This window comes from Babylonia areolata, chromosome 24 (genome assembly GCF_041734735.1).
Source record: "Babylonia areolata isolate BAREFJ2019XMU chromosome 24, ASM4173473v1, whole genome shotgun sequence".
NCBI classification, from domain to species: Eukaryota; Metazoa; Mollusca; class Gastropoda; order Neogastropoda; family Buccinidae; genus Babylonia; species Babylonia areolata.
In genome coordinates, this window is record NC_134899.1 from 7,332,910 (window position 1) to 7,349,872 (window position 16,963).

Sequence of the window (16,963 nt, forward strand, 5' to 3'; positions counted from 1 at the left end):
AATGTGGATTCCGGAAAGAGCGCGGAACCACTGACATGGTGTTTGCTGCAAGGCAGCTGCAAGAGAAATGTCAGGAGCAAAATGCTGATCTGTTCTCCACCTATGTCGACCTCACTAAGGCCTTCGACACCGTGAGTAGAGAGGGACTGTGGAAGATCATGGCCAAGTACGGATGCCCTCGGAAATTTATTTCCTTGGTCAGCCAATTCCATGAAGGCATGCAGGCTCGAGTCCAGGACAATGGTGAAACATTTGCTCCTTATGCTGTCACAGATGGTGTCAAGCAAGGCTGCGTCCTGGCTCCAACGCTGTTCAGCCTCATGTTCTCTGCAATGCTTACTGATGCCTTCAGAGATGGCGATGTTGGAATCGGCCTAAAGTACCGAACAGATGGCAAGCTGTTTAACCTCAGAAGGCTTCAAGCAAAAACGAAGGTCATGACAGACATCATCAGAGAATTTTTGTTTGCTGATGATTGTGCCCTCAACGCTGGATCTGAAGCTGACATGCAACTCAGCGTCGACAAGTTTGCCACTGCCAGCAGGAACTTCGGCCTTACCATCAGCATGAGGAAAACTGAAGTTCTCCATCAGCCAGCCCCAGGGAAACCCTACGTTGAGCCCAACATCACAGTCAACGGTCAGAGACTCAGTGCGGTGGAGCGGTTCACATACCTTGGCAGCACACTGTCACGAAATGTGACAATCGACGATGAAGTGAACGTCAGGATTGCAAGAGCAAGCGCAGCTTTTGGTAGACTCAATGCAAATGTCTGGAACAGAAGAGGCATTAGTCTTGAGACCAAGCTAAAGGTCTACAGAGCAGTAGTTCTCCCCACACTACTGTACGCCTGCGAAACTTGGACAGTGTACCAACGACACGCCAAGAAGCTGAACCACTTCCACACAACATGCCTCAGGAAGCTACTGAACATCAAGTGGCAAGACAAGACCCCTGACACAGAGGTGCTCGCAAAAGCCACCCTTCCCAGCATCTTCACCATCCTGATGCAGTCCCAGCTTCGCTGGGCTGGACACGTGGCGCGCATGCCAGACCATTGGCTGCCCAAAAGGCTCTTCTATGGCGAGCTGCAACAAGGGAAGAGATCACACGGAGGTCAGAAGAAGCGCTTCAGAGATACTCTGAAAGTCTCTCTGAAAGCGTTTGATATCAACCCTGACTCCTGGGAGGAATCTGCAGTGGACCGTGACAAATGGCGCGCTGCTGTGCACAAAGGCGCCAGGTTGTGCGAGGCCAACAGGACTGCTGCAGCTGTTGAGAAAAGGCAGGCCAGAAAGTCACGGGCAAATAAGCTCCCTGACAATGATATGCCTGTCTTTGTCTGCCCCAACTGTCAGCGAACATTTCGTGCGCAGATTGGACTATTCAGCCATCTGCGCACTCACAGATAGATTCATGAGCATCCTTCCCCCCACCACCACCCTCCCCCCATCCCCCAGCTGGATGACAACGATGGTCATCATCGATCTCGATGGACACACCACCACCACACGATTCCTCTGTCAGTTGTACATTGTATTTCTAAAAGGACGTATTTGGGAGTTGTCGTGAAGGTAATTAAATTGTAATGTATTTCGCACGGCTTTCCTTTGCATATATATATATATATGTGTGTGTGTGTGTGTGTGTGTGTGTGTGTGTAGTTTGTAATTAGTCGGATGCATTCGTTTCGCTGCATATTTAGATGGTCTATAGACTTTATGATCTCATACCATTCGATATCGATACTGATCATTTAGTGTTGTTTTTGCCAAAAGATACATTTCTATGAGGAGCCAAAAATGCACTTTTCAGTTTAGTGACGGCGTGAGCATTAAAGGGAGACAATAGTGTTAAAAAAAATCATACGAGGGAGAAAACTCCTTTCTCATTTCCTGCGACCTCGTTTCTGATTGGTCCTTGTGTTTGTGTGCGATTCCCAAGCATGTGCCGAAGGCATGATAACTGGCCTTGGAGAATGGCGATAACACGGTTTCTCCAAACTACTGCGCGTCCATGACATCACTCCGTGCAGGCTGTAGATTGAGACAAACGTCACAAGGACAAACTGAACAGACTTACGGCTGCTGAACAGCTGACTGAACGTCCAAAAAAAAGGGAAGAATGACTGACCCCCAAATCGGTGATAGCATGGCCTCGTAAGTGACCTCGCACAGTCACTGCTTGCAGATCTGGGTAGTCAGCTGATTTGTTTGTGGTTGCAGCGTGCTTCGTTGAATGGCACAGACACAACCTGCACCAGCATTTGGACAGGTCTGTTTTCGAGTTGTTTGAGAGTTTCTGTTGTTACTTTCCCTACAATTTCCCAGTTCATTTCATGCATTCGGCTGGCGCAGTGGCAGGTGAGCGATTATGGAGGAAATAATACAAGAAATCGAATGGTAACTGTGCTCGTATCATAATGATATAATTGATTATGAGTAATAGTAATGTCGCACTTTAAGCATACTAAATTGATATATATTTTATTTTTATTACATAGTCACTAGTTATTCTCATATTGTAATGTTTGTCCACCAGTGACAGTGTTGAGCATTTCTCTCACTGCTTGTGTGCCAGAAAACTGACAATTTGACAGCATGAATTTACAGTCATGTGAAGCATCAATATGACCACCCACAGGAAATTATGAAAATGTGGTAAATATGGAATCATTACTTGAAAAGACAGTCTTAGCTTAATACCGAATAGAAGAGTGAGTTGAAGTAAAATTGATTGTTAAGTGTTGTCAAAGTTGACAAGAGGCTGTCTTTGTAAAAGTGTCATCAGCCCTATACTATTTGTTATTCATCATCATCATCATCATCCAGTTGATGGCCACAGTTGTTGTGTCGATTACTCTGCCGCGACTAGAGGGCTGCGTGGAGATAGAGATGTTGTCAGTGTCATATAGAAAAGATAAAGAACTAGACAGATGAGGGATAAAGTTAACATTACTCCTACTCTATGTGGGTTTATCAGCAGATTACTACTTTTCGTTCTTCACCCACTCAGGGGCTAGCTGATCCCAGTCCTCCAGAAGGGAGGGCTAGGCCCAAAAATAAATTAAAAAATTAAAATGTTCTAAAGAGTTGGGGTATTTTGGAGGGGATGTCTAATCCTACCTACGCTATTTAAGTTAACTACTTCTTTTGCTGTTTTCTGTTTTCTTGGGGCACCTTTGACTTGAAGGTGTGAAGGGTGTCGGGTGCCATTGCTGTTTCGGGCAGCGCATCCTGTCTGCGATGGTTCTTGACAGAAAGGAGAATCCTCTGTATTGGGTCCTACACTGGATGCTGCTCAGCTGCTGTAGGTGTCCTCTTCTCAGTCTGGCAGGGGCAGGGACCAGCTTGCTTCTATTAATTGCCTCATTGTTGAGGATTTTACGCAGCATAGCTAGCCTAGCAACCTTTCTGCGGTGCTGAAGGAAGGGCCACTGCAGTCTGTCATAAGTGTCAATGATGGCAGACACGCTGGATGTGTTGTGCTACATGTTGGTCACAAACCGGGTGGCTCTCCCCTGGACTGCCTCAATCTTGTCAATGTTCTGTTGGTTATGTGGGTCCCATACTGTTCATTGCAAATCTAAAGGTAAAACTGGAAGGCTGAAAGGAGATTTGATTCAAACCCTCAGTATTGAATTATTGTGATGATTGATATCAAGAGAGGAAAATCAGTTACTGATTTGTTCATATGAGAAAACTTGAAATAATTTGCTATTACACAATTTACAGTAGTAGTAAGTATTACTAATTTAATAAACTTTTTGGGTTGTAATCCACATTTCTTCCGCACTGCTCCTCTGTATGTCTGGCGGAGTGGACATACATCCACACTTTGTTGTTAACACCTCTCACTACATCTTGAGGGGAAAAATTGTGAATATTGCTAACTTTTCTCCATCAGGCACATGTATAAATTCATATATTGGTCATTATGTTGAATATTGTTTTCCTTTGTCTGAGTGGTATGCCCATTGTCTTTTTTTTTAAAGAAAAAAGAAAAAAAAGGAAAGGCTAGATAGTAGATCCACATTTTTCCCCTCCACTTGTCCGTGTGACTGATGGAGCAAATGCCCATGCCTTTTTGTGGACAATACTCATTCCATCTTGAGCGGAAAATTTGTAGATATATAAAAATATATTGCCTTTTGTATTTGTATTTGTATTTCATTTTATCACAACAGATTTCTCTGTGTGAAAATCGGGCTGCTCTCCCCAGGGAGAGCATGTCGCTACACTACAGCACCACAAGTTTTTTTGTATTTTTTCCTGCGTGCAGTTGTATTTGTTTTTCCTATTGAAGTGGATTTTTCTGCAGAAGTTTGCCAGGAACAACCCTTTTTTTTGCCATGGGTTCTTTTACGTGCGCTAAGTGCATGCTGCACATGGGACCTTGGTTTATCGTCTCATCAGAATGACTGACGTCCAGACCACCACTCAAGGTCTAGTGGAGGGGGAGAAAATATAGGTGGTTGAGTCGTGATTCGAACCAGCGCACTCAGATTCTCTCGCTTCCTAGGCGGACACGTTACCTCTAGGCCATCACTCCATTCCATTTTATAAGTTTTAAGAATTTTACATCTGCATATGATATTGTATTCACAATGCAAGACAGGTGTAATAGCCAAGTAGTAAAAGTGTTGGAGTTTAAATCTGAGGGTCCCAGGTTCGAATCTCGGTAATGGCGCCTGGTGGGTATGGGGTGGAGATTTTTCCGATCTCCCAGGTCAATGTATGTGCAGACCTGCTTGCGCCTTAACCCCCTTCGTGTGTATACGCAAGTAGAAGATTAAATACGCATGTTAAAGATCCTGTAAGTGTACCGGTAATCTATGTCGGCATTCGGTGGGTTATGGAAACAAGAACATAGCAGCATGCACACCCCCGAATACGGAGTATCGCTGCCTACATGGCGGTTTAAAAACAGTCATACACATAGAAGTGAAGTGAAGTCAGTATTAATGGAAGGAAATGCTCTTATTATTACAAAATCAGTTTTAACATTTTTTGATTAGTTATAATTACTTAAATAGTTAGATGGCTTTTACTGTAGCTGGCCAGAGAATTTCCAAATGGAACAAACTCAGTTCAATGGCATTGGTAGACATTGACTGCATTATTTATCAATGTATATAATTATATGTCTGTTCTTGTAAGTTAACTGTAATATGTTAAATCATGTGTATATCATCATTTTGAGAGATGTGGACACACACACACACACACACACACACACACACACACGTGTACACACACACACACACACACACACGTGTACACACACACACACACAACACACACACACACTCACACACACACACACACACACACACACACACACACACACACACACACACACACACACACACACACACACACACACATATCAAACTAACACAAAATATAAAGTACAAAGAACAAAAACAAATAATTTTTAAAAAAATAAAGGAAAAAAAGGAAGCTGGTACTGTGGTAGAAGTACCTCACATGACCTTCATGATGATATATATATATATATAGACATCCTATTCTATTTAGTCATACAAATTATTTTTACTGACAGCAGTAATGATGCAGTTCAGAAGTGCAGTCAGTGCTCAGTAGTTTTTCCATCTGAGTTTGAGAGACAGACAGAGAGGGTCATGTGTTTGTACACACTTTGTGTGTGTAGGGGGAGGGGAGAAGGGAACCGGGTAGGGAATGTCTTTGGTGTGTGTGTTAATATATTAGGGGAGTTTTCTTTTGTTTTGTTTTTCTTCCAACTGGATAATTTGTGTGAACAGCAGAGCAGAGACTCAGTACATTATTTTGTAGGTGGCATAAGGATCCTACTCTTTCTGAGGGGCAAGATGGAGTTGCGGTGTGTGTGTGCAGAGTTTTTATGCTGTGTCAGTGTTTAGAATAGAAATATTAAAAATGGATATTAATATTTGCATATATATCTTCTGCGTTCGTGGGCTGCGACTCCCACATTCACTCGTATGTACACGAGTGGGCTTTTACGTGTATGACTGTTTTTACCCTGCCATGTAGGCAGCCATACTCTGCTTTCAGGGTTGTGCATGCTGGGTATGTTCTTGTTTCCATAACCCACCGAACGCTGACATGGATTACAGGATCTTTAACCTGCGTATTTGAATATCTGCTTGCATATACACATGAAGGGGGTTCAGGCACTAGCAGGTCTGCACATATGTTGACCTGGGAGAGTCGGAAAAATCTCCACCCTTTACCCACCAGGCGCCATCACTGAGATTTGAACCCAGGACCATCAGATTGAAAGTCGAACGCTTTAACCACTCAGCTATTGCGCCCATCCTATTAGCATATGAATCTTGAATATATTAAAACAGTTGCTGGGATTCTGGGGTCGTAAATGTTTAGAACTATTTTGCAAAGTTAAAGTACTAAAACCCATCACTGTTTTTGCATTGCAAAGGGAGAGAAGTGTTCTTCACCTGATCAGTTCTGGTTGTGGAGGAGGGTGCATGTGGACTTTTGTCAGTTTGTCTTATAACCATAAAACTTCCATGACTACATGATTAAGTGAGATTGTGTTTCCCCACACCAATGTTGGTCACAGCAACACTTTATATGATTTTATTATTATATTCATGGCTTAGTCAGTTAGTGTTACATTTTCACAAAAGTAATCAGAAGAACTTTTCATGGACTTTTAACCAACTTAGTAGTAACTGAATAACGTTGTATCAGTGTAATAAAACTCCCATAGGGATTTTGTCTCCATAACATTTAGTTTCGTAATAAATCTTCTGTAGGAGCTAATCAAATAGACTTGACAATATAGTCTGGTGAAATTTTATTTTAAAAAAAATTGTAAGGTATTTTTCATGAAGACAAGAAGTTGATGTGAAATACTTGTGATAAAAGTTAAAACTTCTGTCAGCAAATTTTCATGAACTGCAGACGTGTGTGTAGATGGGATAAAAATCCATGTCAATTGTCAATGTCCCACAGTTACAGAAGAGTACTGAATAGTATCTGTAGTTGAAGTAGCAGTAGTAGTAGTAGTAGCAGTGGTTGTGTAGTAGCAGAAGCAGCAGCTCAAGTCAGACCTTTTTTTTTCACTCTCTCCCTCCACATGAATCAGAAATTAAGCTTATACAAGTTTGCGTAAGTTAATCCCCCATCACAATCCTACTCTCAGGCCCTTCCTGTCCCTCTCTCTCTCTCTCTCTCTCTCCCCCCCCCCCCCCCCTTTCCCTCATCTTCCTTCCAGGATTAAAAAGAAAATCATATTCCTGCAGCTGCTCAATCCAACTCTCCCCCTTCCACACTCACACTTCTCTTTTAGTTTTACTTCCCACCTCTCCTATCAACTGCTGTCATTGACCTGTGCACTGAATCACGATCATCCCTCACATTCGGGGACAAGTGAACTTGACATCTTGACCCCGAGTTATCAGCAGGAGGTGACTGATCTGTCCGTGGGGTAGAGTGAGCTATGAAGGTCAGAATCAAGCCGCCTGCATGTCCTTGACCTGTGTTGACCGACAGCCTCCACAGCCTCCCACGTGTCTCAGTCAAGTGGCGAGCAGAGCTTATGCAAAATAAACAAAAACTAGTGCTTGACCTGTGTTGACCCACAGTCTGGGGCATGTCTCAGTCTAGCAGAACGTACACAAAACAAGCCAACAAAAATTATAGTTGATATTAAAAAATAAATAAATGAAAACTTTGAGTGACCTGTGTACAAACGGTGGCTTGTTCTAAACAGGAAAGCTGATGTTAAGGTCTGTTGGTTTATTTATTTTATGTGTACAGATTTGTTCAAGATAATGGAAACTGTGTATTCTGGACAGATTAGAACATGACATGGTAAATTTTGTCAGGGACTGGTTCGTTGCATGGGCATTGGCTGTGGTTTGGTGGTGTGTGTTGGTGTGTGTGTGCGTGTACATTGCGAGTGTGGATGCGTGTGTATACTGTAACTATACCAGTACGTCACAATGTGTGTATACTGTGTGCACTGTGTATACATGTGTGTGTGTGTTTCAAAGTATGTGTGTACTGCATCAGTGTGTGTCTTTATTGGATATTAGTTGTTGAGCACTGTCAGTTTGTCAGCTGAGTGTACTGTGTGTGGTCTCTCTTTGTTTTTCTCTTTCACTGTCTGGCTCTTTTCTTCATTCTGATATTTATTTCATGATTTGTCCTTTTTTTGTTGTTGTTGTTGTTTATCTGTAGATGCATATTTGAACATGTGTATTGTGAGCATGCATTCATGTGCATGCAAACTTGTATACACATAGAGAGCTCTAGAGAGAGAGAGAGGAATTACATACACATGTATACATTTATCTTGTTCCTTCGCATGTTTTCAGCTTCCATGTTATCCCTCTCTTCAGTCTTCCTCATTTTTTCCCTGTCTCTTTTTCATGTGTGTGTGTGTGTGAGTGATTGAGTGTATGACTTACATGCATAGGCATATATAATATAGATATTAGATGTAAACATATATCTCAGTGTTTACATGTGAGAGAGGGTGCGGGACTTTCAAAGGAGAGAGAATTTTATGAGAAAGAAAGGGGGCATTTGTGTGTTTGTCTACATGCACATTCACCAACAATGTCTGCATGCAGACTTGTTCCATACACATGATTTATTTCCATTTGTGCAGTGTGTGTGTGTGTGTTGTGTGTGTGTGTGTGTGTTGGAAGGATGTGACTACATGCTAGTGTGTGTGTGTGTGTGTGTGTGTATGGTTATCATATGGCAGGTCTTTGACCCAGGTTGTCTGCTCTTTCATTTATGTTCACTGTCAAGGTCACTCACAGTGGCTGCATTAACCGACATATGAGAAAAGGGGGTGGCCCCTTGTCTTATCTCGGCAGAGGGCGAACATGGGGATATCCATTTTTAACACAGAAAAAATTAGGTTACATGTTTACACAAGAGAGTTGGAAGCTGAACTAGAATTTAGCTGGTGTCACATTTTCAGATTTTGGGAGGTGGATAACATTTGAATGAATCAGACAAATGACGGAAGAAGGGGGGAAATGAAACCGAAAGAAAGAGAAAGTAGGGAGGGTGGTTGAAAAAACAATTTTTTTTTTTCATTTAAGGAAAGAAGAGGGGTAGAGAATGTGACTTATCCCTAAAGGATAAAATGGGTAAAATGAATTAACAGTGAAAATGGTTTCATTATGTTGGTGTAAAGAAATTGAAAATTATATAAGATTAGTTATGTAATTAAAGAAAACAGTTACGATTAAATGGTTTCATTATGTTGGTGTTTAGAAGTTGGAAAACAAGTTGTTTAATTAAAGAAAACAGTTATGATTATTTAAAGTCATAAGCAAACCAATCACACATCAGGACCATGGTACTGGTTGAGTGGTTATTTATAACACAGGAAAAAAAAATGATGGCACTGTAGTGTAGTGACGCGCTCTCTGTGGGGAGAACAGCCTGAATTTCACACAGAGAAATCTGTTGTGATATAAAGAGAAATACAAATACAAATAATGGCTATGGTTTTCTGGAGAGGAAACTAATAAAGAAGAAGGCAAAGAGATGGTGTAGGACCTGGGGTATTATTGATGCAACACCTTCATTGTGGATAATATTTGGTGATAATACTATAGGTTTATATATATTGTATCTATCATTCTGTGCTTATTTCAGTCACATCATTTCACTGTGTTTAGATTATAATATACGATCAAGGAGAGGGATAGTGTCCTTTGTGTTGTTGTGGTTTTGTGTGTATCTCAGATACTATCTGTGTTTTTTTGTTTTGTTTTTTTTTGTTTAGTGTGTGTGTGTGTGTTCTATAAACAAGTACTGGTAATTTCACGTGTTCCATGTTGTCTTTTCTCTGCTTTTGATTGTGTGTCATGGTTCCTTTCAGTTTATATTCTCAGTTAGTATAAGTGAAAGGTTTCAATAATTTTTTGTTCAAAGTCTTCGGGTCTGTGAGTGGGTAAGATGATATTGAGCTGTTTTATTTCTGCCTTTCTTGCAAGAATTCTTTTTTTTTTTTTTATGGTGGTGAGGCACTGAAGGGCTACTTTTGGGTTGATGATCATTTTTAAGGATGATTTTTGCACATGATGGTATATATTGATGTAGTACTTGAACTGTGATACTAGTTATAACTATAGTTATAGCGCGCGCGCGCGCACACACACACACACACATGCATAGTCATTCAGATGAGACAGTAAACCAAGGTCCCGTGTGCAGCATGCACTTAGCGCACGTAAAAGAACCCCCGGCAACAAAAGGGTTGTTCGTGGCAAAATTCTGTAGAAAAATCCACTTTGATGGGTGGCTCTGTAACATAGCAACACACTGTACCTGGGGAGAGCAGCCCAAATTTCACACAGAGAAATCTGTTTTGATAAAAAGAAATACAAAATACAAAATAAGCATATGCATACACCCACACTCACGAGTATGTGTGTGTGTGTGTGTTTGTGCATGCATACAGCGTGTCTTAATGTTACTTTGTTTATCATCGCAAGTGGACAAATTTCTTCTCTCAGTGTCGGACATTTGTTGGCTGGGAGAGAGCATTGCTGTACTACAAAATTGTCAAAGTCACATCGAATAACCAACAGCTCCTTTTTTTTTTTTTTTTTTTTTTTTTTTTTTGCTTTTAAGGAAAAAAAAACTATAAAAAAAACATCAAGCCATCTTTAAAGAAAAGAGAGAGTAGATCATTAAAAATATACATACAAGTATAATGAATCATTCAGAAGCACATACGTCTTTCTTACAATGATAAACTATATTCATCCAGGCACTGATACCACCACATCAGGATCAGATTCGGTGCCCTCAGATTGAAAGTGTGATGCTTGAACCACTGAGATATTGCAGCATTTGAGACCGGATTATTTTCTCTTTTAAAAAAAATGATAAAGATAATAATAATTCAACTCTTATTTTCTGTATTAAAAATAATTATACAGATAATTGTATTCATCTCAACCATTGCATCATGTTTGTGCAGCTCTAGACCAATCAACAGACACTAGCAAAGATATTCTGACAGCCGTCATGGCCACGGAAGACAACGAGAAATGGCTGAAGGAGCTGTTGGGACACATCAGGGGCAGCAACTTGGAGCAGGTGATGGAGTTGCTGCACAATGGTCATGATGTGAACCGGGTGTCAGAGGATGACCGGTTGTCTCCCCTGGGCGTGGCCTGCCAACATGGGCGTCTGGAGGTGGCCAGGATTCTGCTGGACCATGGCGCTGACGTCAGTGTGCCAGGTATGGGTTGTTCATGGGCTGTGGCACAGCATGCTCGGCTTGTATCAGAGATTGATATTTAAGCTTAACAGTAACACCAGGTAGGCCAACAGCAAACTGACAGTATGCTCGGCTTGTATCAGAGGTTGATATTTAAACTTAACACCAGGTAGGCCAACAGCAAACTGACAGCATGCTCGGCTTGCATCAGAGGTTGATATTTAAGCTAAACACCAGGTAGGCCAACAGCAAACTGACAGCATGCTTGGCTTGTATCAGAGGTTGATATTTAAGCTAAACACCAGGTAGGCCAACAGCAAACTGACAGCATGCTTGGCTTGTATCAGAGGTTGATATTTAACTTTTTAAGCTTAACACCAGGTAGTCCAACAGCAAACTGACAGCTTGATTGGCTTGTATCAGAGGTTGATATTTAAACTTAACACCAGGTAGGCCAACAGCAAACTGACAGCATGCTTGGCTTGTATCAGAGGTTGATATTTAACTTTTTAAGCTTAACACCAGGTAGTCCAACAGCAAACTGACAGCTTGATTGGCTTGTATCAGAGGTTGATATTTAAGCTTAACACCATGTAGGCCAACAGCAAACAGACAGCGTGCTTTCATGTATGGGTGGTGGTGGTTTGTTTTTTTCTGTGTATGCCTGATTGATAACATTTTTTTGCTTTTGGTGGTGGTCAGAATTTCCAAGTCCTGATCATACATTTGTTGTTAGAAGCTGTGAAAATAGGTGTGTGTGAGACTGGGTGTGGGTGATGAACATTTCTTGTGTTTTGTGTCTGACTGACTTGTGATGATGTATGTGTGTTTTGTATGTTTTGTTTACTGTAGAGCACTTTGAGATGTTAGAGAATTATTGAGATAAAATATGTGTTTTAGTAGAGGTGGTAGTTCTGTCAGGTGTAACCTGTTGGTATCAGTTTTTCTTTGTGGTTGTTCAGGTCCAGAAGGACAGATGGCCCTGCACTTACTGTGTGGAGCAGAGGAGCGGTGCTCTGACATGGTGGAGTTAGGGGACCTGCTGATCTCTCACGGTGCCAGCATTGACGCTGCTGACAACATGGGCAAGACGCCGGTGCTACGGGCCTGCGAGAGTGAAGACCACAAGCTGGTCCGTCTCTTGTGCAACGCAGGCTGCAATGTCAACATCCATGACTACAACGGTGATTCACCCATCAAGGTGCGTGTGTGTGGCTGTATGTCGAGTGAGGAAGCCAGTCAATCCTTGAGTTTTGAAGTAGGGTCCTGAAGAGAGAATTTAAGTATTCAAAGAAAAATCTAGAAATCACAGCATGTTTTCATCATTATAACAAAGTGGTTGTAATGAATATGTGGTGCACATGACGGTTTCACTGATACACAATGTTGACGGTCTGACAACAGGTGGCCTGCAAGACGGCAGAGCTGTGGTTTTTCTGGCACTGTCGGCCAGAGACAGCATCAGCAGCTGTGAACAAGATGGAGCCCAGCCACTTCCCACCCATCAGGATTGCCAAGCAGCTGCTGGAGGCGGGGGCAGACCCCCAGGAAGCGACCTTGTTACCGGCAGCGGTGAACTTTGGTGCGGTACAGGTTGTGCAGGAATTCCTGGAACTGGGCATGGACGTGAACATGCTGGACGACAACCAGCGCACTCCCCTCGGCTGTGCCTGCACCGCTGCCAGTGTCCCCCCCTCCGTCGTACAGCTGTTGTTGGAACACGGTGCCGACGTCAACAAGGGGGGTGGCTGGCGCAAACACAAGCCGCTCATCTTCGCCTACGTGCACAACTCGGTGGACAAGATCCGCCTGCTGCTGTCCTACGGCGCGAAGATCACAGAGGAGGAGATGTCAGAGCTGGTGTCACTGAGCCTGTCCAAGTCGATCCTGGAGAACCCGGAGGTGGTGGGTCCCAACAGCAAGGAGCTGCTGGCCTGGCGCCTGCTGCTGAAGACAGGGAGCAAGCCCCTGGTGCAGGGCACCCTGGCCTCCAAGGTGCACCAGCTGTCCATGTGCAGCAGCTACGACCAGATCTCCCCCTGGATCCAGACCCTGCTCAACCCCCTGCTGTCGCTGCGCGACATGTGCCGCATCGTGGTGCGAAACAACCTGCCCACCAGCATTGACAGCCATGTGGAGTTACTGCCCCTGCCCCAGTCCCTCAAGGACTTCTGCATGTTCCGCGAGTTTGTCATGGACAGGGACAAGTGTTGATGACAAGTGCCTCCTCCCCCTCTCCCCTCCCCCCGCTCTCTCAAGGACTTCTGCGTGTTCAGCGAGTTTGTCATGGACAGGGAGTGTGATGACTGTGCCTCTTCTTCCCCCTCGGGGACAGCTGTTCTGTGTGTTCATGTTAGGCTTGTCTGCCTTGCCTGGTTCACATACCCTGAGACATTCAAATGCCTTGTTTAAGCGTGTGATGGAGGACAGGTCACACAGACTCTGCTCTGGTGGTGCAGTCAGAATATTTTGTAGTCATGTGACATGGACTAATCAGACTGAGTGCAGAGTTCTGTCCTGCTGCTGGTGTACATTGAATCTGGAATACATGAGGAAGTGATGTTTGTCACTTATGATTTTCTGACAACACTGTTTTTCAGTCTGTCTCTGCAGAAGCGACTTGTTTGTTAAACGAGCAGTGTGTGTGTGTGTGTGGGTGTGTGTGTGGTAGGTTGGTGCTAGCCCAGTGACCACCTCTTATGGTTGTGTGGGAAGGTTATTTTATGCTGAAAAAAAAAAAGTTTCACGATAAAATTAAAATGTTCTTTCAGAGAAAAGTTTCACAAGAAAACTTCAGTATTGTATAAGTTTTGATTTTAGTGAAAATAGTGATCGTACTATTTGGTACGTTGTAGTGTTGTCTGAATTAAAACATTATAGATCAGTTTCCCAATAGAAATCATATGTATTTTGAACCTGTATTATTTTAAAATTTGCACATGTATCGGTTATATTGTGTCTCATGAAGTCCAAAGGTATGATACATGACGTAGAAGAAATTAATGAACTGTCACCCTGACTGAGAAATTACAGATAAGTCATAATAAATGTGTACTGCTGTGGGGTTGTCTTTTTTTTTTGTATTATTTATTATTATTATTATTTATATGAAGTTGATAATGAGAAGTTGATAACGAAATATGCAGAGGTCAAGTGAATGCTTTTGGTGGTGGTGCTTATTTTTTCTTTTGAAAGCTTTATCTTTTTAAGCTTTTGGTAATCGTACACAAGCTCATACAAGTGCTGCATGACGATATGAATAGAAATGTATTCTTCACTTACGGCTTAACGGTTAATAGATAAATGAGTAAATAAATAAGATAAAATGAATAGGTGTGTGAATATTCAAGGGTCACAAGCATCTTGTTTTGTCGTCAGTACTTTCACCAAGTGTAGATTAGTAATTATTGTTCTTGCAGTTACACATACATGCGCAATGTATTATTTGATGCGTAGAAAGAAATGACTGTATGGATAATATTTATGGGGATACAAAGGAAAACAGAAAAGGAAAAAAAACATTTTGTTTATTATTTTAGTGCAATACGTTTCCAGAAAGTTGGAATGCTGATTTGTTTTCAACAAGTTCAAAGAACAGGTGAACGAACACAAATCCTACATTTGCTGGCTCACTGCACACAGCCTGCCTTGTTTTGTATTTCTCTCATCACCTGCCTCACGACCATGTGTATAACTGTAATGCAGGTCGTAAATCTTATGGTACTAACGATACTGCTAGTAATTGTATTTTATGATTATAATAGCATTAGCATGGTTGTATTACATTTTTGTTTGTGTTTGGTTCTTTTTGTTGTTGTTGTTGTTGTTGTTTTTTGTTTTTTGTATTATGCTGTCTCAGCCCGAAAGAGCAACATTATAAGTTATGAATTGTTATCTCTAAATGGCAATAACATTTTTTTGTTGTAGAGTTAGTTGCATTTTTTAAAGATCACATTGGCAGCATCAGGTTTGTGTGCACACTAATATTATTTCAGCAGAATATTTGACACTTTTTGATAAAGCAGGTGTATAGACGGGCACACACACACACACACACACACACACACACACAGGTGCTCATTCTTCTGCAGCCAACTTCTGTACCAGTACATTTTTGTTTGTTTGTTTTGGGTGGGGTTTTTTTTTTCAGTACAACCCAATTTTAACCAGCAACAGATGTTCATTTGTGAATAAACAGCATGAATCAGAAGCCACCATGTTGTGTTTGACCCCAAACTCTGTGATGCCAACTGTCCTGATTTTGTCATATATTTTGTTATGACCAATCGTAATTTGTTCTGATGTTATACTAATGTCGGAATTGTTCCGCTCGCTGGGGCTAGGGTCACCTGCCTGCCTTTTTGTTGAAATCTGCTTGGTAGTTTCATGAACACGTAGGTTGAGGTAGTGAGTGACGCTACTACTAGTACTAGTCTCCGGTGATCAAGCTGAGCCTAAGCCATCTGCATACATGTTAAAACTGAACCTGCATTTGCTTAGCAGAGTAATCAACTGCTTAGTTTGCCTGAACAGGAAAGGATGTGACTTTTTCTCAGATAGGTATATGATGAATACGCCTGTGTGACTGAGGGTTTTAGTGTTCCTGGAAAATATAAAAAAATGTTTCCAAAAAGTCTCAAAAAAAAAAAAAAAAAAAATTTAGGAGGGGTTGGCGTCTCTGCAAACTCCGTAATTGTGTAAGTGTTCATGATTGGAATTTTGTAGTCTGACAAGTGACTGTGGTTTGAACATACAAGCTTTTAGTTTTACCCACAGAATTCTGCTCAGCCCATTGTTGAGTCAGCACACCCTGCAGAACTGTTCAACGAAGAAAGACAAGCAAGTTTTATATCAATACAATTCATGCTGAAGAAAAGGTAGGTTATAAAATGAAAAGAGTTGAATGCACTGTGTGGTGAAACTTTATGTGCCTTATTGTATTTGAATTTTTGTTGCAGTTTCGCACCATCTGAAAACGACAATAGAATAACAGACTCACAAAGTGAGAGACAGAGAGAGAGAGAGACATGGATCTCTAGAGAGACAGTGATCCTTGTGAGGTTGTGAAATAAAATGCTGCAGTTACTTAGAACAGAGCAATGAATGAATGAATTAAAATATTACTGTAGTATCACTGGTTAGTTTTTATTTTAAAATGCTGATACAGTAATAATAACTTAAGTTAAACACACAAAAATCTACACTTTTAAGTACACGAGACACAACTTAGTATTCATTAACATTACTGTAATATGTTGCTGTTTTTTCTCACAGCATTAACAATAACTAAGTCAGTTATGATTTTTTGTTTGTTTGTTTCAAAGAATAACTGTGCTTTATATGTTTGTCAAGACAGTCAAAATCAGTTCATCTTAAGAGGGAAGAAAAATATCGTACATGAGACTGTTTGGCTTTGTTTTACTTTTATTGCTCGTAGGTTTTTTGTGGGCGTTTTTTTTTTTATAATTAATATTCTTTTTTATTTATTTTTTTATGTATATATAGTTTTTTCAATGTTGGTGCTTCTTTTTATATTGCCAGTGTGTGTGTTTGTGTGAGAGAGAGAGAGAGACTTTTTACTTGCTTCAGTGCAGTGTTTTTTGGTTTATTTATTTTTTTATTATTATTTTTTTTTTAACTCCGATGTAGTTTATGACCACAAGTCCAGACAGCGCACATGTGCAGCATTGCCTTGACGAAGCAGCCTCTGCCCATCTGCTTGAGCTTTCTGTGGTGT

General features: G+C 41.4%; 1 protein-coding gene across 3 annotated transcripts; it reads left to right on the forward strand.

The window, feature by feature from the left end:
- The first annotated feature begins 1,960 nt into the window (after nt 1-1,960).
- Nucleotides 1,961-16,680, forward strand: LOC143299185 (ankyrin repeat and SOCS box protein 16-like). Of its 3 annotated transcripts, none has more exons than XM_076612351.1 (4): nt 1,961-2,363; nt 10,984-11,247; nt 12,189-12,427; nt 12,631-16,680. In XM_076612351.1, exons 1-4 carry the CDS (start codon nt 2,339-2,341, stop codon nt 13,438-13,440), a joined length of 1,338 nt encoding a protein of 445 aa, XP_076468466.1. In that variant the 5' UTR covers nt 1,961-2,338; the 3' UTR covers nt 13,441-16,680. The 3 variants fall into 3 exon arrangements, with proteins under 3 accessions (XP_076468466.1, XP_076468467.1, XP_076468468.1); XM_076612352.1 differs by having other exon boundaries at nt 1,961-2,274; XM_076612353.1 differs by lacking the exon at nt 1,961-2,363 and adding an exon at nt 2,373-2,402.
- The last annotated feature ends 283 nt before the right edge of the window (nt 16,681-16,963 follow it).

Bases quoted from the DNA above. Each gene is read 5' to 3' on its own strand.
- LOC143299185 (XM_076612351.1), top strand. From the start codon at position 2,339: ATGCATTCGGCTGGCGCAGTGGCAG. The intron at 2,364-10,983 runs GTGAGCGATTAT...ATGTTTGTGCAG, and splicing joins TTCGGCTGGCGCAGTGGCAG to CTCTAGACCAATCAACAGAC. The intron at 11,248-12,188 runs GTATGGGTTGTT...GTGGTTGTTCAG, and splicing joins CGCTGACGTCAGTGTGCCAG to GTCCAGAAGGACAGATGGCC.